At 49.9% G+C, this 22,585-nt stretch overlaps 1 protein-coding gene across 3 annotated transcripts in view; it reads right to left on the reverse strand.

Annotated features, from left to right (window-relative positions):
* Nucleotides 1-22,585, reverse strand: part of COL22A1 (collagen type XXII alpha 1 chain) — a 238,332-nt gene that overhangs the window by 117,743 nt on the left and 98,004 nt on the right. For all 3 annotated transcript variants that reach the window (XM_081266210.1, XM_081266209.1, XM_081266208.1), the window contains 6 exons: nt 17,588-17,641; nt 15,380-15,424; nt 13,324-13,368; nt 12,999-13,028; nt 12,688-12,741; nt 9,575-9,628 (listed from right to left, as the gene is read on the reverse strand). In XM_081266210.1, coding sequence (XP_081122336.1) covers nt 9,575-9,628; nt 12,688-12,741; nt 12,999-13,028; nt 13,324-13,368; nt 15,380-15,424; nt 17,588-17,641 — 282 coding nt within the window. The remainder of the gene's footprint in view (nt 1-9,574; nt 9,629-12,687; nt 12,742-12,998; nt 13,029-13,323; nt 13,369-15,379; nt 15,425-17,587; nt 17,642-22,585) is intronic.

A 22,585-nucleotide genomic window follows, 5' to 3' on the forward strand; every position in this document is an offset into this window, starting at 1 on the left:
CCCTCTGACCCCATCCCCTGCCCGTCTTCTCACTTCCTAGCTCTCTTCCCACCCCCAGGCACACTGGCCTGTGTCCTCTACCTTGAAAGGGCCAAATAATCCCAACCTCGAGGTCTTCCCATTGGCTTTTCCTTCTTCCCGGACTGCCGGTTCCCCCAGGGATCCACAGAAAACAATTCCTCAATTCCATCGGTCTCTGCTCAAATGCCCACTTATCTGAGTGCCTTCTTTAGCCTGTCTCACCAAATCAGCACGCTCTCTGCCCAGTCGTGTCCCCTCATCTCATCCTCCTTATTTTCCCTAGGTTGGGTCATCACCAATACACCAGGGTCCTCTCCATGTAGTGCCATCTGTCCTCACTGTGATGCATGCCATATGAAAGTGATGGTGGGTCAGCTCTGCTTTTGTTTGACCCTGTTTTCTGAGGCCCAGAACAGTAGTTATCACACAGTAGACACACCATACACATTTATGGGCTGGATAAAGGACCTGTGCTTTTGAGATCAATGTTACTGCTACACAGCTGATAAGCCCCACCTAGGAGGGGTGTCAGACGATGGCAGTGGGGACAGCAGTAGAGGTCCCAGGTAGGCAATGTCAGGGAGGAAGGGAAGATGCAGCTTGGTAGTTTGTGGACTTGCAGAGAGTATGAGTCCACCTGATTTACAGCCCCCAGAGTCCAAGCCCCTTGCTGCAGAGCCCATAGACCTGCAGGGTGCATTGAGGTCTAACTCAGAATGAGTTTTTTGACATTTGTCAGGTAAAATGCAAAATGTTGTCCCAGATCCCTTCAGAAACCAGCCAGGCCTTGGAGGCATGTCAGATCCTGCTGTGATGAATGCAACCCCCAGGGTGGGGAGCAGGAGAGCACCAAGCGCTGCAGCCCCCCTCCCTGGGGAATGGAAACCAGACACCTTTAATTTTCTATCTAGACAGACACCCCCTATAATTGCCCGAGGTTATTCCACTGAGAGTCACTGATTATTTACAAGATGAATAAACCATTTTCCCTCAAGGTCAGTGGCACCTGGTAAACAATCATCAGAATTCAGAACCCCAGCCAGCAGAGTGCCTCTTGGATGGCAAAGGCTGAGATGAGGGACAGAGGGACAGCAACACTGAGCATGGACAGGAAAGGGCCAGACAGCAGCAGGGATGCAAATGTTGGGTTGCAATTCAGCAGAATCACTCCCGAGATGCCTGCGTGATGGTGCACGGGGTGAGCTCCCCTCTGCCAAGTGGTGCCATGGCTCCTGGGGTGCTTCGAGGTGTCCACAGCCTGCCTCCTCGGCTGGCTGAGACTATATGTAGCAATGCTGCTCATGCCCAGGGGATGCCACCTACGAGGTAATGAGGTTCCAGACAGGCACAGTGTCAGGAGGTGGTCCTGTGCCTGGGAAGTAAACACATAAGTCAGGAGGAGACCTGCAGGCAGGTAAGAGGATGTGGTGGGGAGGAGAGAAACAAAGAAATCCACCCACACAGGCAAACACTGCCAGCATGAGGATTTCAGTAGGGAGGAAAAAACCAAGAAGGTGGCAAGAGGCCAGAGAAAGAAGAAAAATGTCAGAACTTTGCAGTCAGAGTAGTGTCACAGGCAGTCTCTCTCCCAACAGAGGCAAAACCTGTCATGGATCAGCTGTGAGGGCACCGTCCATAGATGCACCAAGGTAACCATGCCTGGCCAGCTACAGCCCCTGCGCTCCCTTCCAGCCCAGCTCTGAAAGTCAGAGGCTCCTCCTCATCAGAGACACCATCTGAGCTGTCTGTGCCCTTACTCCTCTGCCTCCCAGGAGTCTCCAGGGTTCTTTCTCCCATCCCCTGGGAGTAGCCATAGGGGCTACATAGCTCAGCCTCAAACATCCCCTTGGGAATTCTAGTCTCTGAGATTTTGCCCACACTGCTGCCTGTGTGTGTAACACTCCATCTAGATTTGTCAAAATCACATCCTAAGTCAACGCCACCTCCTCCAATGAAGCCCCAACAGTAAGTAGCAGCCCCAAAATGGGAAAACAATCATACTTGAGATATGGATTCCCGGGTGCCGCCTAAGTGCCAACAAGTTAGAATCACCAGCTGTAGAGTACAAAGTTACCAGTGATTCTATAGACTTGAGTACTCAACACACTCGGAGGGGTTCTCTGTATTCTTCACCAATGATGGTGGTGATGGTGGTGGTGATGGTGGTGGTGATAATGGTGATGGTAGTGGTGATGGTGATGGTAATGGTATGGTGATGGTGATGGTGGTGGTGATGGTGGTGGTGATAATGGTGATGGTAGTGGTGATGGTGATGGTAATGGTATGGTGATGGTGATGGTGGTGGTGATGGTGGTGGTAATAATGGTGATGGTAGTGATGATGGTGATCATGGTAGTGATGGTGGTGGTGGTGATAATGGTGATGTGATAGTGATGGTGGTAGTGGGGATGGTGGTGATGATTACAGTGTTAGGGGTGATGGTAATGGTGATGGTGGTGATGATGGTGGTGGTGATGATTGTGGTGTTAGTGGTGATGGTGGCGATGGTGTTGGTGGTGGTGGTGATAGTGATGGTGGTAGTGGTGATGGTGGTAGTGGTGATGGTGGTGATGATTGTGGTGTTAGTGATGATGGTGGTGTTGGTGGTGATGGTAATGGTGATGGTGGTGGTGGTGGTGGTGGTGATGATTGTGGTGTTAGTGATGATGGTGGTGTTGGTGGTGATGGTAATGGTGATGGTGGTGGTGATGGTGGTGGTGATGGTGGTGGTAGTGGTGATGGTGGTGATGACTGTGGTGTTAGTGATGATGGTGGTGTTGGTGGTGATGGTAATGGTGATGGTGGTGGTGGTGGTGGTGGTGATGACTGTGGTGTTAGTGATGATGGTGGTGTTGGTGGTGGTGGTGATAGTGATGGTGGTAGTGGTGATGGTGTTGGTGGTGGTGGTGATGATTGTGGTGTTAGTGATGATGGTGGTGTTGGTGGTGATGGTGATAGTGATGGTGGTAGTGATGATGGTAGTGGTGGTGGTGTTAGTGATGATGGTGGTGTTGGTGGTGATGGTGATGGTGGTGTTAATGGTGGTGGTTGCAACATTGGCAGTGTGGAAGTGGTGTTCTTGTAGTAGTTTTGGCAGTGGAATTGCAGTAGCAGCTATGTCATTTCTGCATTTTTGATTCATAACTGATGGTAGGGATTTGAGAAGTGCCGACAAGGACAAGTTCTGCTGCAATAAAGAGCTGTTTTACTAACAATAGGTCTGTACCTTGTCATTTTTCTTCTCTTTTAAATTTCTACCCAGGACAATATCTGGATAAGTGTTTGCAGTTTATCACCAGGGCAGATTTTCCAAGACATTTTGAATGCCAGGATGCTGAGCAGGACTGGTATTTCCAAGGCTGCCCGTCTGCCCGTGGAGAGGAGGGAAACCTATAAATTCAGAACAGTAACCCCTTCCCAGGCAGGATGAGTTAACACAGCCATTCGAGGGGCCATTAACAGATAAAAGGATTGCTTGTGTGCATCATTCTAATGTGCTCCGTATGGCCTCCAGCTCGGTTCCTCTTCTCCGTGCCTCCAAATGTCAAACATGATTATTTTCTACTGGTTGAAGATAAAACCAGGTGCTCAGGAAAAACCTAGGGTGCCCTGACAGAAACCCTGGCTCCAGGTCCTGGACTGAATCAAACAGGAGCCTGTGATCCAAACAATGCTGTTACCATCTGGCAGAGCAGGAAAAGGCAGAAGAAAGGTTTTAAAAATGGAAAAGTAAAACAAATGCAAACCAGGCCGCCCCTGCCAAGACTGCCGTCTTCTCCCCCAAAACGGTGGGAGATCAGGGCTGTGGGCAGCACGAGCCCTCCACTCGAAGGGAAGTCACCAGAGACTAAGTGACGTGTCCAGGGCAGCCCACAGGGTGGCACAGTCGGTTATTAAGGGTCCCGGCTGTCTCCAAGGCAATCTCCACAAGGGTGCCTTGGTAGGTGCCTGCCCTGAAGCAATCGTCATTTCCTTTCTGCCTCACTCAAGCTCAACGCCTGCCAAGATGAAGTCCCCTTCCAAGGTGTGTTCTCACCCGGGCGACACAGCCCAGGACAGCGCGAGGAGGAGGGAGCCTTCGCGGTTTAGTAAGAAGAGGCACCACATTGGACAAGACAAGTTTGGAGGGACCAGAGATACAGAGAAAATGATCAGAGGAACAGAGGACACTCCCAAGCTAATGTGAAGGAGGAGGCTGCCCTGACCTTGAGAGGCCATGTTATCTTTCTGGACATTGAGTCTTTCTCCTTGAGAGTCTCAAGATCCCCTTCTGTCATGACGAGTCTGTAGTATGGACATTCCAAACTTGACATGAAGTTGAAGTGCCTGACAATCTAGGATTTTCTTAAACAAGACTTTTTCTTTCTTTCTTTTTTTTTTTTTTGATCCAGAGAAGAGAAAATATGATATGCAAACGATATCTCAGCTATGTCACCCAGGACTCTGCCCCACAGAGCAAGGCTCACGCTGTCTTCACTGAAAGGGACATTTCTCGTCCAAGATCAGAACCCAGGTGACCAGATTCCAGTTTAGGGTCCTGTCCTTTTCCTCGTGCCACTCAATTACATCGGTACCCAGAGATCTCAATCCATGCTTCATGCATTCATCTTGCTGAGATGCTTATTAAATGTGTCATTAGATGTTTATGCAAATTGTATGTTTCCATATTTCACATACATTGTATGTATATATAAAACTTTGTGTTTTACATGTTAGGCCCTCTTTTCCTTAATGAGGATATCTAAATAAAAAAGAGAACATCCTTTCTTTTTATGGTCTCACATTCTAATGGAGAAAAAGGAAACAAATTCTCAAATATGAAAAATATCAGTCAAGCCCTCTGCAGAAAATGGGAAGGGGCTGAAGTGAGAGACAACTGTGGCATCTGGAGTGGACAACGAGGGGGACTACATCTTTGGAAAGTGATTCTCTTGGAGGCTTGGAGTGTCCGAGTGCCGGAGCGGCCTGCAGCCAAGCTGGCTCCTCTGCTGGAACATTCCAATTCAGATGCATCTGCAGTATCTCTCACTTCAGCTAAGTGACTGTGCTTGCTGTCTAGCTCAGACAAGCCGGGCGGGTTCTCACCTCAGAAAGGGAAGGGCAACCCCTGAGGCAGGGAGCCCCTTGCCCACCCCCCTCCAGCTGGGTGGGCACTTCCTGCTCTTCTGCTGGATGGTGCAGAGGGCACCTAGTTTCCAATTCTCCTCCTTTGTTGTGTCATTGTGGAAAAATACTAGCTTTGTCCAAAATGAATGGATTTACCTTGCCAAGGATTATAGCGTCCGCCTGTTACTAATCTCTAAAAGAGAGGCCTGAATTCCTTTCCCCACCGGTGCTTTAGCCTCTGCTTCTCAATTCACACGTGTCTGTACCTTGTCATTGCCTGGTGTCTTGCCTTTCAGCAGCCTGAGTGTGTGCAGCAGCACTCGGGAGCTCTTCCGAGTAATGTTTCAATTGAAATTGATGAGGAGGAAATGACAGGTCATGACAAGGGAAGCAGAGATATAATTTCTGAATAAGTCATTCTGTCTTGGGTTTTCCTGACTCAGCCAGAAGATGACAGAACAGGAAGCGGCTTCCAAGCCCACAACATCACAATTAGCTCCTACTCTCCTTCCTCCATCACTGCAGGTGCTGAGCTAGCAATGTCTGCAGGACAGAGCACCGTCCAAATCAGAGAATCACCCGGAGCTGCTGGAGGGCCAGGAGCCTCAAAGACCCCACTCCCTTGGTCATCATCTGCAAGTCACAAAGGAAGCAGGAGAGGCAGGAGCCCCTCTGCCCCCTCTATCCCCAGTGTCAATGCCATTTCTGGCCCGCCTGAAAGCAGCTTGGGCCAGTCCTCTGCCAGGGGCTGGCATTTCAGGATATGGCTTCTGCCTTTTTCTCAGTCTTCTCCCACTCCTGCTGGGTGATCTGGACCAGGGTGAGTGCTCCGAAGGCCTCTGCTTTTCCTGTCCCCATCCCTGGCCTCAGCTGCCACCTTTCCCATTCCATCCCCATGGGAACCCAGGACTGGTCTCCCCGCTCCTTGTAATATATATTCTCGTCACAGAAGCCAAATGGATGTGTTTGGAATGTCAGCCAGCCCGCCACTGCTGTTCTCAAAAGTCTGCAGTGAGCAAACTGCAGCCAGGAATGTATGAGACAGCAGCACGTTGAACAGCAGATAAATATTTGATGAAACTTCAAGCCAGAGTTTTACAGATTTAGGAGGGATAATGGTCTCATTGTTTTGTTTCTCTTAAAATCCTTTATCTTTTAGAGATAATGTACTGAAATATTTAGAAACAAAATAATGTGCCTTTTGGAATTGCTTCCAACTGATCCAGTGGTGGGTAGAAGTGAGTGCTGGTGTAAATAGAACATCACCCCTAAGGCTTCAGAGTGTTGAAGTGGGTCCTGGGCATATGGAGGTTCAGCGAACTCCTCTTCCTACTTCTTCCTGTGATTTTTTTTTCATAACAAAGTATGTTGAGTGTAAGCAATTGACTCAAAATTCCTTCACAGTCTTTACAATGGTCCACGAGGCTTTTTTTCCTCATTTCTCTGACTTCATCTTCCCCTGCCCCAGGCCCTGAACTCCAGCTGCTCCCTCTACCTGGTGTCCCAACCTGGCTGTCATGCCAGCCTGCAGACATCTCCTGAGAGCTGGGTTAAGTGCCACGTTCTCAACGCGGCCTGCCTGCATCACGTACTTGCATGCGGGTTATGATGTCTCTCCTCCACTGCCTGCAGGGCACCACCATCATCAGGGCACGGCCCATCCTCGCTGAACTACCCAGCTGCTTAAGACACGTCTGGTCCCCAGTCAGTGCTGGAGAAGCCTACTGGGGTGCTATTTGCAGGTTGGATGAACTTGGAAGGAAGGGCATAGGAGAAGGGAAAGGACAGGGAAGGAAAAGGATAAACTAGTAAAGGTGAGAATGGAGAAGAGCCACACCAAAAGGAAAGGAAGAGGGGTCAGCTGAGTGCCCCACTCAGGGCTGGCCTGGCACGAAGGAGAAGCTTTGGCCACAGCCCTCTTGCAGCGCTGTGCCCCACACTGCAGATGAAGTACAGCAGAGCTGCGGGGTGAGCCAGTGTGCAGAGCCCCCTCAGGCCCACTTCCTGTGTCCACTTCCACATCCCACTGTCTCCTCCACAATCCCACTGGCTCCTGGAGGCCGCCCCTACCCCCTGGTGGTGCCTTCTCCCCGCACCACCTGGAACCCAGCCCTGCTACCCCTCTAGGCAGACCTCCCTGGAGCCCAGGCCCCTCACCCCTCTGAACACCAGAACACCTGTCAGGCCCCCATGCATGGAGAGCAAGCTTCTGAGCCCACTGTGAGGCCTGGCAGGGGAGCCCTTGGGTATTTCAGGAACTCCCAGAGCATGGAGCAGAGAGCACCTGCAATCACGAGAGCTCACTGAGTTGGCTGATGTCTCACACATACAAGGAAAGGAAGCAGGAGGAGGCAGGCAGGCTTTAGACACACAGTCCTAGGTGGGAGTCCCTGAGAGGCCACCAAGGAGCTGTGTTCCCTCAGACATGCCCTGCACCTGCGGAGGCTCTGGTGAGGACCAGCACATAACCAGAACTCAACAAATACCACACCCCACCCAGCTTGCTCTCCTGACTCTCCTCGTTCCTCAAATCTCCAGGCCTGGGGCATCTTCCCCATTTCCATGGCCCCTGAGCTGTGAGGCTGGGACCAGGCCAGACACCCACTGCATCTGTGGTTGGTGTGGCTCTTAGGAGTAAAGCACTCCCGGGTGAGACACAGCCATTCCTCGGAAGCACACCCAGAAGGTTCCAAGAAATCATGCCCAAGAGAGTATGAGCCTGACAGCAAGATGCTCCTTGTCCTCTTTCACACAAGAAAATCAGGTAAAGAGCAAAGATGCTCATAGACATCTCCAGGTGAACACCTTCCACCTAGTACTGCATCAGCAACAGTGATACTGCCACAGGTCCGTACCAATGAGGGCAGGTTCCATGAACACCGACCACGTGGTGTGTGAAGACTGCTGGTTTCCCTTAAGACCAGGATGTAGAGGGGACAAAGGCCTTGACACTGCCACAGTCTGCTGCCCACCAAGGGTCACACCATCCCGGGCCTCGTGGCAACATGGCCATGGGGTTGCCTTTCCCCTCTAACAAGGAGGCCTCAGGCTTGGAGAGACCAAGCTGCAGGAAAGTGAGGCAGAGCTTCACACCCAGGAGGTTCAGGGCCCTCCACCCTCCAGAGGAGCAAGCAACTCACTTCACAGCCTCATTGACTGATAGGAGGTGGCATACCCAAGGTCTGTTGCTTGAGATAACTGACTCTTCTCTTTCACCTAAAGTACCTTTGAGACACTTTTCTACAAGCTCACCTAGATTCCAAAAATAAGTTCTCACTAGAATCTGAAGATCCAAGAGACTTATAGGAGGCAGAATCCTTTGGAAATCAAACAATTAAGTTCACTGGACAGGCTGGAGTCTGTGTTGGGTGAGAAGGGCAGGTTTATCCAATTTCAGGATGGAGGATGTAGAGCTGTGGCCCAGCTCCCTCCTTGTTGGGAGGGAAATGACAATCCACAGCAAACGTGTAACACTATCCACCTGCCTGAGCTGCAGAATCTGCATGCTAAAAGGGGCTGTAAATGGGACTGGGGTTGCTTCTGCCATATGTCAGGATGTGCACCCACCCATGGATCAGTGGTCACCTGGCCCCTGCAGGAAAACCTCCAAGGCAGTGAGTTCACTATTCTTGGAGCTGCAGGTCCAATCTGCAGGTGGGTGGGATCTACAGACACTTTTCCATGTGAATCAGCAAAAATGGTATGAGCTTAAGGTTAGAGTTTAACAACTGCGCTGCCTCCCTATTCCGTATCAGGCACCTACTGGGAACTGTAGACAGAGCTCAGTCTGGGTCCCAGTCTAGTTGGCTGTGGGGTGTCCAGGGGGGCATCTAACCCACAGGTGCTTCTGCAGCCCTCCTTAAGCCTACGACATTGTGTCAGAAGCCAAGCTTACTGGTGAACTAAAACCTGTTAGGTGTGCACAATTTAGATAAGAAGACAAGTGCTAAATTAAATTCAATTTGATTAAATCAAATGCTGAGCCACATGATGTATGATAGTAAGTGAATCTGCTTAAAGTAGCTGAACTGAGTTGGCAGATTCTACCTTTTTGCGCCTATTTTCTTTGTGTCTTTTTCAAAACTTTGCTCAGATATCACCTCCTTCAAACATCCCTGGCCATCCCCAGACTGGGTCAGTTGCCCATCTCTGTGCCCTCTCTACTTTGGGCCTCCCTCTTCCAGGGAACCCTAATCACACAGCACTGCAGTTTCTATATGCTGGACACTCAGCAGAGGGCAAGACCCATCTCCATGTCCCCAAGGACCAACCCAATTCAGAGCGTGTGGTAGATCTCCCAAAGGCCAGTGAGCAGAGCCCAAACCTTCCTTTGGCTTCCAACACTCATCCCAAGCTTCTGGAGTGAATTCATCTCCTCCGTTGGAACTTATGAAATGGGGGCATGGGTTGCAAGGTGGGGCATCAGAAAGGGAAGACAGGTACTTACTCGGAGACCTTGCAAACCAGGGGGTCCACCCCTGCCTTCTGGACCCATCAGACCCTTCAGGATGGAAAAAAAAGGGGGAGAGGGAGAATAGTGAATGCAGGGTTCAACAGCAGGGGTCATTCTCTCTCTCTCTCTCTCTCTCTCTCTCTCTCTCTCTCTCACTGAATACAGAAATATTATCACATCTTGATGGAGTGGGGAGGAGATGACATCCCCTTCATTCCAATCTACTTTTGCTCTTATTTGATCTAATTAAGTATGCTTAATAAGGAAGATGTAGCACCATGGTATACATTTTATGGATGAGCACAATAAGGTTCAAATGGCTTGCATCACCAATTTCCATAAAGCACACACAGAAGAATCTTCTGGAATCCAAGTGTCTAACTCTAATCCCAGTGTCCATGCCCCATGGCTTGCTGTTTTGGAAAGAACTAGCTTGGATTTGCTGATTCTCAGGCAACAGTGACATGCAAAGTATAACAGCCCAGACACATGCATAAAATTATCTAGGAAAGGTCAATTTCAGCTGGACAGGGAACCTTGACTGTGGGCGAGGGTAGCACACTGACCTAATTCAGATCCTGACCCCTCACCCTGTTATGTATCTGCTGCATGACCTCAGATAAGACACTCGACATGGTTGAACCTCAGTAATCTCTTCTCTGATATGGAGATAATACAGCCAGCTATTGAGCAGTTGTAAAGATCACAAGAGGAATGGATTCTAAGGCTGTGCACAGCCTCTGGCAGCACCCTGAATGACAGCATCTGGAGCCAGGTGTGGAGGCTCAGTGGACAACTCAGACCCTGAGCTCCAGTACCGGGTTCACCACCTCTGGGTGGACTTTGGCTGGAAACATTCTTTCTGCATTTCAATTTCCTCACCTTAAGCAAATATGGTTATAATACTAACAGTTATTATGGTCAAGTGTTGCATAACTAATTACATGATCAAGCTGTATTTAGGTCCCAGGTCTTTGCATTTAATAGCATCGTGTAAATGGATAAATGAATGGCCAAGCTTCAGGAATTTAATATATGGATCTCCTTCCTCACAAGAGTTTTGCTGAGCTTGGGGCATACAGTGTGAGGCAACCCTGCAGGAATGAGTTTGCTTTAAGCATCAAGAAACGCTTGACATTGATCTGCCCAGCTGGCCCTTCAATCACTCAGCCTGAGACTGGTCCAGCCATCAGGCCTGTTTCCTCTGGAGAAAGAATGGAAGATGCCAGGATTTGGATGCAGAATGCGGCACCCTGCTCCCATTTAGAGAATAGGATATATTTTCTTCTTTCTGGGATTGCTGAACACAAATTCAAAATTTTCCATTCTCAACAGAGTCACTGAAGCCAGCTTCTCGGTTCAATTTAATCCAGTGAATATGTAGAAGGCAAGTGCTCTGCAGAAGCCCCCAAGGCAGGGGCTGATGGGATTCCCAAGAAGATAGAAATGACAGCTCGTATTAGCACTGGGCTAAGTCTTCATGGAGCAAGGTTTTTCACAATACTTTATTAACACTCATGGCATGTCTATGTGAGAGATGATGGTGATGATTTCCAAATTAGGGAGGAAACAAGTGGGATCAAACGAGATCAGACCCCGGTACCAAATTCAAAAATCTCCATGGTGGAAGAATAGGGATGTGAAGCCAAGTGCTTTGGCTCCTGATCCCAAGTCATCCCAAAGTCATCCTGCTCTTTACAAGCTCACTCTGCATTCAGGCCCCACTTTAATGCCCCCAAGAATGTTGTGGGGCCATCATTCCACAAACATGTGTTAAGTAACAACTCTGTGGACTTAGCGATGGAGGGGAGTTGATCCTGGCCGTACGAACCTCAGTCTTAGGCCTCTCAATACTGTCCCCTTTAATAAAGGCTTTAGCGAGGTCACTGGCTCCATGAACTCTGTCCATAGGCATTTCAGCACCAATGTTACGATTGTACTGAATCCGACTCTATCAGCAGCACCGGGCCTTAACACATCTGCAGGACCATGGACAGCTCTTCGGGGCAGCAGGATTGGTTGTGCTCTTCTGGTGTTTGAACCTAGGGAGGCTCAAGACCTTCATGGGTCCTGCATAATGAGCTCTCAGTGATGAAAGGGCGTGGGGACCAGTTAGTCAGGCAGATTCCAAGATTCCAAGATCACATTCCAAGATTACTGATTCCAAGTTCTGTTTTGCCTCTCAAAAGCGATATGACTTTGAGCAAACACCAGTGCCTTCATTGGAAAAGGATGGGAGGGAACAGTGCAGCCTTACAGACTGCAGAGGCCTGTCTGTAGGTGAAGGTGCCCCATGCAGTTCTCCCCAGTGGGAATCTGAGCCTGGGGACATCACAGAGACAAGAAGTAGCTTAGTTTGTCCATGATTTTTTATATGAAATTCTTCTAATGATACTGGGATGGAAAATCATCTGTTTCTTCTAGTTTTATCCCAGCAAAACCATACACAAGTATTTGATGCTGCCTGGGCCTCAATAATTCATTATGAATCTCATCCACCACATAAAAATGAGAGTTGCTTGATTTCCTTCAGAGAGCAACTTAGCAGCAGCAGCAACCCATTGCCAGGAGGGGCAACTGTAAAACTGGGCCTCCTGTTGTTCACTATGTTCTCATTGGCCACCCGGAGTGTCTGAACTTACAGCACAAACGATCATGGGCTCCCCTAGAGTGGCCTCTCCCTAAATAGCTATTTACACAGTCATGTTCTTAACACAGGGAAATCAAAGGGTGCCGCCTCATCAGCACCAATCAGAAGCCTGGGGGAGTAAACCTGCGTGAGGTGATGCACTTGAGTGCCTTCTGTTTTATCTGGAGGAAACTAGAACTCCAGGAAACTAGAACCCTGGCAGCCCCAGTCACAGCCTGGTTTTGGAGTGAGGGCACTGGGGACAGCCTGCTTGGAATTCCGTGGCAGTTCCACGCCTGGCTCCTGCGTGTGCTGTGGCCCGAGGTCTCACCTTGCCCAGCACTTCCTCCTGGAATGATGAGATCAGCTCTACCATGGTGAGGCAAAGGCCTCCGAGACAGCCGTGCTCGTAACGGGGACTACCCTTGCCCAGGCCTAGAGTGCCCAGAGCTCACCCTGGGTTGGGGGGATGGCTTACCGGAGCTCCTGGGGGTCCAGGTGGGCCCTGGTGACCTCTGGGTCCCGGAGCTCCCTAGAAACACAAGTCATGTGTTAGTTCAACTTCCTTCTCCACATGACCAGGGATACCACCCCCCGTGGTCTTTCCCCGACTAGAGTTTATTTCTCGAGCTCCCAACGGGGACCCAGAGGCATGGATGCTGGCACCTGTACTCCAGAAAGCCAACTGGACGTGGGAAGGCTGTGCCTGAGCCCAGCTGTAGGGTTGTGGCCTTTCCTACTTCTGCTCCTCCTTAAGTCCCCACCACAGGAGGATCCACACCCGCTTACCTGCTCTCCCTTCAGGCCTTCTCTCTGCACCTGAGGGACAGACAGGCGTTAGCAAAGGTGCTGGAATTTTCTCAGCAATAGTCAACCTCTCTAGGTTCCATTAAGAGCACGCGCGCGCGCGCGCACACACACACACACACACACACACACACACACTATAATGAAGTGGCTTCTGCCTTTTCTCTGGCTTTTGGTGTTGAAGATTTTCCACCCAACTGGCAGCATCAGCAGAGTTCTGCCTCATGCTCAGAGACGAGGACTCTTGCAGGGCCCTGGGTCCATCAGCACCTGAGTGCATGATTCCCACCCACTGCTGGGCACTCACCACAGAGCCGGGCACACCAGGAGGTCCCGCAGGTCCCACGTCTCCCTGTGTAGAAACAAGCGTTTCAACTCAGCGACTTGCTGCCACCTTCCGCTGCTGCCCCCTCAGGGTCCTTGCTCACTCCTACAAGCCCAGTGGACCTTGTCCATGTTCTATCACACCTAGGGTCACCATGCCTGGACTTCCTGCCTCCCTACAATATTTTTGAAGCTTCTGTGTCTGATTCTTATCTCTATGTCTAGGCCACAGGCTTCTAGAGGACAGGAGTCTCATTTTGTCTTTTTTGCACATTCAGCCCAGTGCCTAGATCTGGCTGGTGTCCCATGAACACCTCAGGGTTCGTCACAGCTATTTGCTGCTAGAAACTTCCTACTCAGTGAGCACTTGCACACAGCAGGCACTACGGTGAGAGCAGTGACCATATCTTTTGCCATGTCCTTGTGTCAAGTTCAGAGTTAGCAAATGGTCAGCATTCAATAAACAGCTATCAGATAAACAAGCAAGAAAATGCTGTGATGACTCTGTCCACTTTCTTTGTCATTGAACACAAAAGGCTCTCATCATGACTCCTCCTTCTTAATGAGCAGGCAACCTGACAGGTTCCCCAGGGCATGAGCTAAATCTTGGTTCCACTTGGGGAACATCTGTCAACTATGGCGATACAAAAATCATTATCCCATCACTCCAGTGCCCTATCACTAAAGCAGGGAGGCTGCTCAGAGCTAATGTTCCTGCACATCTCTTAGGAGCATAAACTTCCCTTTTACCCAGAGTCTTGGCAGCCAATTTTAGGATTCAGCATCTCCTATCAAAACACTGCAAGAATGTATTAAAATCTTGATGCCAGAATAACCCAATCATGTCAATTTCAACTCTAGAGACCACGAGAAGGTGAGAGAATAATCAATGCACCTGAATGGAAGCCCAGGTGAGTGAGTTGGGAGTTGCTAGAATTCTCAGCTGAGGCCTCTTTAGCCACTGCTTCCTATTTACTTATTTACTTATGGTGCATACCCTCTCTACTTCTTGAGACCACACTCCAGGAACTGGGCTGCCCCAAGATGATGTTACCTGAGCCCTGCCTGGGTCCCTCTGAGAAGCAAAGCTACTTGACCTCATCTCAGCAGCAGTAAACCCTGCTCCCCACAGCCTTCGCCCTGCCTTTCTCTAGCCTGCACTCACACAGGCCTGGGTCTCATGAGCTTCCCCTTCATCCTCCGGTTTACCCAGTACTCATGAGAGTCACGTTCACAGCATTTTTATAAGCATGCAAAATTGACAACAAACTTTTACATGCAGGCATTTTACTTGAGATACAGAAATCCTAAGCAGAAAATGTGCTTGGTTAAGCCTTGTTGGAAAGTGTTCTAAAAGAGATGGCATGTGGGATGGGGCTGGGACTCGGTGGTAGAGCACTAGCCTTGCACATGTGAGGCACTGGGTTTGAGCCTCAGCACTACACATTAAAATAAATAAATAAATAAAAAGACTTTGCTCTCCTCTCCAAAATGCTTAAAAGAGAGAGAGAGAGAGAGAGAGAGAGACAGAGAGAGAGAGAGAGAGAGAGAGAACCCGTATAATAGGATACAACCTTTATTTTATTTACTAAAGGCCTAGTATATCCTCAAGACTCTTATTCTAATTTTTTAAAAAATGTGAAATGTTGTAGAGGAGAGAAAAGAACAGAAGGAGAAGAAAGAGGACAAGGAATTTGTAAAGATTACTAGTTGTGTGTATTCCCAGCCTATCTTAGTCTAGAAGCATTTTAAGTAGTAAAAGATTTTAATACATCTAAATGTCATATAATAGGGGGCTTTTTGTTTGTTTGTTTTTTAATGGATATTTATTCCTAAAAGAAGGAAAACTACTTAAATGTGATAGCAGCAGCGTCTTGCTAGCTGAGGTCCTGATGCCCAAACTCCCCCTGCTTCCTCCGTACCCACCTTGTTCACAGGACTCTCCCACCCCACCCCCTCCCCGATCCTGGTGTGATCAAGGGGAAGTTCACACATCTGCTGACTCAGGAGCTGGTGCTACAGCCCCTGGCCTGGCTTACCTTCTCTCCCTGGGGTCCTGCCACACCAGGAGGGCCAGGTCTGCCCTGGGGGAAAGGAAGCAAAGTTGGGTCATGACAGGCACTGGGCTATGCAGGTGGAGGGGGAGAAGGAAAGAGTTGTCAGTTGCCCCGCTGAACCTGTGGCTTGTTTTTCCCCAGAAGCCAAGGTCCCCCACAACAGACTTTCTGGACTGGGCTTCCTGCTAGTAAGCTCTTTCTCCAATAACTTAGATCTTCATGTCCACCTCTCCCTCTTTCAAATCACTGCAGTGTGGTGCTGCACTCGGCAGGGGACACGGCAGAGGGAACCTGGGAGAGAGGCAGGAGGAGCAAATCACTCCTCTGCCGGGCCCAGGCATTACAGAGGGCCAAGTCTGATGGAGCTCTCTGGGAATCCTCAGAGGTCTGAGCACTGGCTGGGTCTCCATGCTCAAGTGAAGAGGGAAAGCCAGGACCAGCTAATGCCACAGGAAAACTGAGGCCCCAGAGGATGAAGGCAGAGCCTGCCTCCTTGTCAGTGCCCCAACACAATGTCCCCTTTCAGGAGTGGCCAGAACCAAAGCCAGAGCAAGCAAATGTCCTCGGAGCCTGGCACAGCAGTGCACACCTGAGGCAGGAGGGTCACAGGTTGGAGGCAGCCTAGTAAATTTAGTGTGACCCCCTGTCTCAAAATAAAAAGGGCTGGGAGTGTGGCTCAGTGGTTAACACATGCCTGGCATGCATGAGGCCCCGAGATCAATCCCCAGAGTAGAAAAAAATACCCCAGAAAATCCCCATAGAGGGGAGAGGGGAGAGGCCCCAGGAGACCCACACTGGGAGTCCTCATGTCAGGCTCCTCGGAGAAGCAAGGAGGGATCTGGGGGCAGCTGGACAAGCAGTGTTCACTTACTGACGGAGATTTCTGTCCTAATGACATGGAGGCACACTCAAGGCTGCACACACAAGCTCTCTCACCTTTAGCAAAAATGAACAGAGCCCACTCACCCACAAGGAGTCCCCCAGGGAATCAGAGAGGAGGTGCCCTCCCTCTGCTCCCCAGCCCACCCTCTACCACAGCCTGTGGTTTCTTTGTGTTTTTAAGGTTCTCCTGGGAAGGGGCCTCCTCTCTCAGCCATCACCCAGTGGGTGTCCCCAGTGTGTGCTGGCACGGAAGCAGCACACCATGAATATTTTTAATATGCCACTTGGGTGGTACCTTGGGCAAATATTTAAGAAATGGTTCTGTGTTTACCATATAATGTCAATGAAAGGAGAGCAAGATATAAGAAAAATGCGATCTCAATTTGTTAAATGACAGGAAATATAAATCCAGATATTATTTCTGGGTGATGGGATTTAAGTACGCTAAAACTGATATGCTTACTATAATTAATTTATATATTGAGTACAGTTAATTTACATACATTCTGAACTATTTTTTATTTACATAAATATATTGACTAATAAGTATGTTAAACCATACATTCAATATGATAAGCATCTTTCTAATAGTCCTCAAAATGAATGTACAATTTTACTTAACTTTTATTTTTAAGAATATTCAAATTTAATTACTTTTGTAATATATTTTACATTCACCTGCAAAAGTGCATAGGAGTTTTTGGAATATGTCATACATTCACATGCATAAGTGCATAAAATTTTCCTTCCCACCCTATCCTCCTGCCACCGTCCTTTTCCAGGGGCAACCATCTTGTTTATCTTTCCAGAGAGAAGCTGTGTGTTGTAAGTCCTCGATGCACTTTCCCCATTAACCATGTATCTGACAGATTCCCTGGGGCCAGCACATGAGGGTTCTGCACAATTTCCACGGCTTAATCTCATTCCCCTGTAGCTATGCTTCCTGATTGATTCACCCAGTTCATATTGCCGAGCATTTCTAATCTTGCACTCTATGGACAAGATTGGAGCAGCAACCCCTGGACATGCATGTCACGTGGGACATGAGCATGTCATCCATAGTCTTCGCATTCATGGCAACACGTCATGCTACTCAACATACAATTGACTTAAAGTAGTTTATTCACTGGGACCCTCCAGCTCTGCAGTAGAGTCAACGAGGGTCACACAACTGGAATGTGGTCACTAAGCCTCCTGCTGTCTTCAGCTGACAGGAAGGAAGCCCAGGGACCAAGGCCTTCTGGAGTTCGATATCAATCCTTTCTGTCCTCTAGCAAAACCCAGCCACCATCCTGAGCACCCACCCACCTGCTCTCCTGTTTCCCCTGGCTTTCCCGGGAATCCATCCAGGCCTCGCTCGCCCTGGAAAAATAAGGACAATTAAAAAATGAATTACAAGCATGTGATCAACAGGCATCAGCTGAATAGACACCGCTGTGGTCACTGTCATGGAAAGTGTCCCAGCATGCTCAGCTCCACCCTCCATCAGGTACTTCTCAGCACAGGAAGGCCCAATGCACATGAGCACACACACACACACACACACACACACACACACACACACACACAAAGCCCTAGAGAGTGTCAAGGAACAGAGGTGAAGGGTCAGAGAAATCAGGCATGTGTCCCTTTCAGTTCCCAACTCTGTGACCCAGGGATGACCCTGTAGCTTCTGTGAGCTGCAACCCTCCTTGTCATCTGGGTCTGCCTGTGATACATGTGTGGGATTTGCAATGCAGTTGCAAAAACCACAGGCACATTCCATGCATTATTGCTCCATCCAGTACACCCAGATGAACATGCACCATGTTCCCCTGCTTGGAACACATCTAAGAACTGACTGCAGCTGGCCGTGCCTCCACCCAGAGCTCCCTTAAAGGCACTAGCTGTGTAACTTGGTCAAGTTGCTTTACCTCTCTGAGACTGTTAGTTCATGATGTCTCATAGGAGTGAGGATAATCCCTTCCTCAAAGACACCTGTGACTAAGACAGGAGGTGGCACACCTGAAGCACTTGCTTCCGAGGACAGTCCAGGAGCAGTAACATTTTTCTCCCAGATTTGCACTGGTTTCCTTGAGACAGTGCTCACAGATATTGGCCCGTCCCATTAGTGGACCTAGGTCAGGGCTTCATGTCCTCACCAAGTGTCCTTCCAGCTGGCTATAAGAACTCAGATGATGAAGAAAGGCCGATGCTCCGAGGTGGGTCTGTGCCTATGTCGACACTTCACTGAGCCCAGCAGACACGCTCCCCTTCCCTGTGTCCACACTGTGCTAACTGTTCCCTCTGCTGGTTGTCAGCTCCACTCAAGCTCAGCTTCAAGGTCACCTCCTTGACTTTGGCCTTCCCATTCCTCCTGGGGACTGCTGGCTGCCCGGGATATGGTTCTGTCCCTTAATCTGGGGGCGAGGGACAGGAAAGAGCTGCCCAACTCAGCTTCCCAGGGCCACTGCTGACAACTCCCCCAGGACCACCTGCAGCCTTGGATTTGACCTTGGGAGATGTCCCAGATCCTCTCTCAGCTCCACAGCTGGACTTCCTCTCACCCTGCATCTGTGACAATGCACTCATGTACATGTTCTCTTCCAAAAGTCACTGGATATATCTAGTAGGCCGATGAACACATTTCTGTTTTCAAGCTCTATTGTCTACATAGTTTTGAAAAAACTGGTTCATGGAAGGAGATCTGAGGAGAGGGTGAGGAGAGCTGTCTGTGTTTCCTCTCTGCTGACTCCACAACTGTTATTGCTCCTTCTCTTCTTCCAAACTCTAAAGTTGGCAGGCTGGAGCCCCAGCAACCAATGGGGAAATTTAGGACCCGGGAGAAGAGACCACTTTGTGCAGTTGGCATAAATAGAGTCCGGGCCTCCCGACCCTTAGCCCCTGGTCTATTTCCACTACCCCTGGGCCTAAGCACACAGGGCTCAGCACCCAGTACATGTTCCCAATGCCCAGAGCCACCCTTAGTTGTCAGGGCACCTGGTTTTCCAGACAAAACTGTGGTTGACAGTGGCCAATTCCCAGGGTCTTTAGTGAGTGGACTCCTCTCTGTCCCCACCAGATGCATCTCACTGTCTGCCAACCAACAGGACTCAGCAGCCCCTGACGGCCTCTGGGCTTCACTGTCCCTCAACACCAGGAACTACTCTCACCTACAGAACCTTCCCCCACCTGTGTCCACACAGACATCTTCTGAAAAGCCCCAGAAGCAGGGCTGCCTCCCACATCACAGTGAACACCCACACTGATGGATGGGTGGTGACTCTTGGCTAAGGCTCTGCTGGGACATGGCCCAGCAGCTAGAAGGGCCTGTCTCAAGGGAAGATTGAAACTTCCTTCTTGCTGATGTAAGAGTCAGAGAGGTTCCTGAGAACATAGACTACTTTAAGTACCCATCAAATATAAGAACTGGAAAAGGGCCCAGGGCAGCATGGAGCCCTGGCTTCTTGTTTGGCAGATGGAGAAATGGAGGTGCCCAAGTCCCCAAGCACATCAGCAAGAGAGGCAGAAATCACACCCAAAGCCGAGCTAGCAGAATGCACAGCTCGCCCTCCCCGCTTCTCTGTCTCTCCTCTCACCCTCTGTACTCGGGGCGCACTGCCCAGGACCCTGCTAAGCTTGTTAGAGAAGTTAACTCATCTAATCCTGGTGCAGTCTCATGCGGTAGACACTCTAAACTTCTGCATGCAGGAAACTTGAGCCTCGAGGTTAAATGGCTCTCCAAAGGTTATGCTGCCCACAGACAGACTCCAGAGCTGGGGTCCAAACATAGTCTCCAGAATCACTGCAGGGCTGACCCACCCCACGGGGATGCTACACACTGGAGGGACTCAGGCTGTTGAAGGCACTAACTGAACCTGGACATGGCTTGGAGGTGCCCTCCACTTCTTGAGCTTCTCCACATTGACTTCAGCAGAAAGGGCTGTGGGCCACCTAGGGAGGGAGTCCAGGGGAACATCCCACCGTGTTCAGTGCTTCAGGCCTGGACTACCACACAGGGGAAAGAAAGGCTGGGACGAGGGGCTTCTACACCTTGTTCTTCTTCTCACAGAACACATGGCATCAGGAATACCCCACCTCAGCTTCCCCCACTGTACAATAAGGAGAGTGCGCCAGGCTTCTCCAGTCTGTTACACGTCTGGGATGTCCAGAGGACTGCAGCTTTTGTTGACTAGACAAAGTCTTAATGCAAACAAGATGCTAGGAGCTTGCTGGAGAGGCTGCCCAACACCTCAGGAAAGGCTGCTGTTTCCAAATAGTGTTTGGCAGAAACAAAGCTCTGAATCATGTACAGCTGGGTTCCTCTAGCACAGGTGGGAACGGAAGCAAGTGTTTATGGACCATGCATTACGAGCTGGACACTTCTGTTACCTCCTCTTACCTTCCCACAAGCTACATGGAAGGTGGTAATTCTTCCATTCTGTAGATGAGGAAACTGAGGCAGCTCAGGGCAGTCCAGCTCTCAGCGGCAGGCTTCCCCTCACAAGGCCACAGTCACCCCTCGGCTGGCCAGTCTTCATTTTCTGGGAAAGCTGGTCTCACCATCCTCAGAACTGAAGCCATAGCACCCGGGGCACTCTGAGACCACAGTTCAGATGGTGGCCTGGGCCCACCTGAGCCCTCATGGGTGCTCTGTCTCTGTGACATGTCCTAGATAACATGACACAGCTTCCTGTCTGCTGCTTCATCCAGACCTGTGGCTTCATCTCAGCCTGCACTCCAAAATAAACCATCTGCACCCACACCACATGTCTCCAAAGTTCACACTACACTGGCGCTCAAGGCCCTCTGCAATCCAAGCTTGATCGTGGCTCCCACAGCATCCCAGCTCATACCCAGTGCCATACCAGTGTGTCCCCGAGATGAGAACTGACCAGATGCTTTGCACCAAGTGCTGCCTCAGCCAGTGAGGACCCGAGATGCAGGAGGCATAAGTGTCCTGCTCAAGAAGCTGAGAACTCATGTGTGTGTAGGACACAAGCAACCACGGCAGTCAGGTGAAACTGCACAGCTTCAAGAAGCACAGAGGAGGAAGCTCTGGGCAGGCCAGGAGCCCAGGAAGACCTGGGAGGGAGCCATGCGTGGGCCCAGAGTCAGAGGGTCAAGGGGATACTTGAGGCAGCACTGCTGGGGGGTGGTGTATGAATGAAGGAAAGAGTGGATGGATTAATGAATGGATGACTAAATCCAACTTCCCACACATTTCTAGTCAGACTGAAGGCTCCCTAGGCCAAAAGTCATGCTTAGACGTTTTTGGATCCTTTATGGCACATTAAAAACATTAACACTTCATAGGTAATTTTTAATTTATTTCAGGATCTCCTCAATATTCTCTCATGAGGCAGAAGACACGGTAGCACCAGCAGGTGCCCCTGTGAGTACCAGCCTCCTGGGTAGATGAGCTGACAAATGCCAAGACTCCTCGGGTCTACAAATCAAGAGCAGTGGAGGCCTCACAGGAGGACTGTTTTTAAAATTTCCTTTTCACATTTGTATCAGCACTGGGTGACTTGAACCCACATCATCTGGAGCTGGGGTGTATGTCCGAACACTGACCCCAGGTGAAGCACCTGAGGGCCCCATGAACAGGACCTCTGTGGGCCCTGAAGTAACTGCTCCTGCCTGAGGATTCTTGGATGCCCCTCTCTCCAGGCTGGCTCAACTCCAGGCCTCGAGTCACAACCTTGGCCTCTCAGGGGTGGCTGCCTTTCCAGCTGGTCAGGGTTTCTGGGCTTCTCTTTTGAGGCCCCATGCTGGTGTTGGACCTGGATCTAAAGGCCAAGGTCCTGGGGGTTCTGGGGGTTTGCATCTCTTCCAAATGTAGCTGCCTCTTGTCTGAACAAACCTGGCTCCATCCAGACTACTGTCCTCCACTTGCGTTTCTACACCTTTGATTCACCCTGGCTCTTTTTATCAGGGACCTGGTCTTGAGACAGGATTTCATGGAGGTGTCTACTATTCATTCATAGATTCATCAGACACTGAGGGCCATCTAAGTTCCGGGGTCTACTCTTAACACTGTGCACCTGTGGCTCTGCATTGTGTTCACTTTGTAAGTATCTGTTCTGCCCCCTAAGCTCTTGGACCCCTAAGGGCAGCGCCTGTGTCTCAGTCCTCTCTGGATGTGGCCTGTACCTGACACTCAGTGGGTGCCAAGACTGAGTGCCCAGGGACCTGTTCATCAATGGCACCACAAACCCCCCATTTTCTTCACTTCAAGGTAACTGAGGAGCAGAGTTCTATAACTTGCTAGGTCAGATGCCAGTCCATGGCAAGAACCAGGACCTTCCAAGCCCCAAGCCAGGA

This window comes from Spermophilus citellus (genome assembly GCF_964194105.1).
Source record: "Spermophilus citellus genome assembly, chromosome: 14".
Classification (NCBI taxonomy): domain Eukaryota; kingdom Metazoa; phylum Chordata; class Mammalia; order Rodentia; family Sciuridae; genus Spermophilus; species Spermophilus citellus.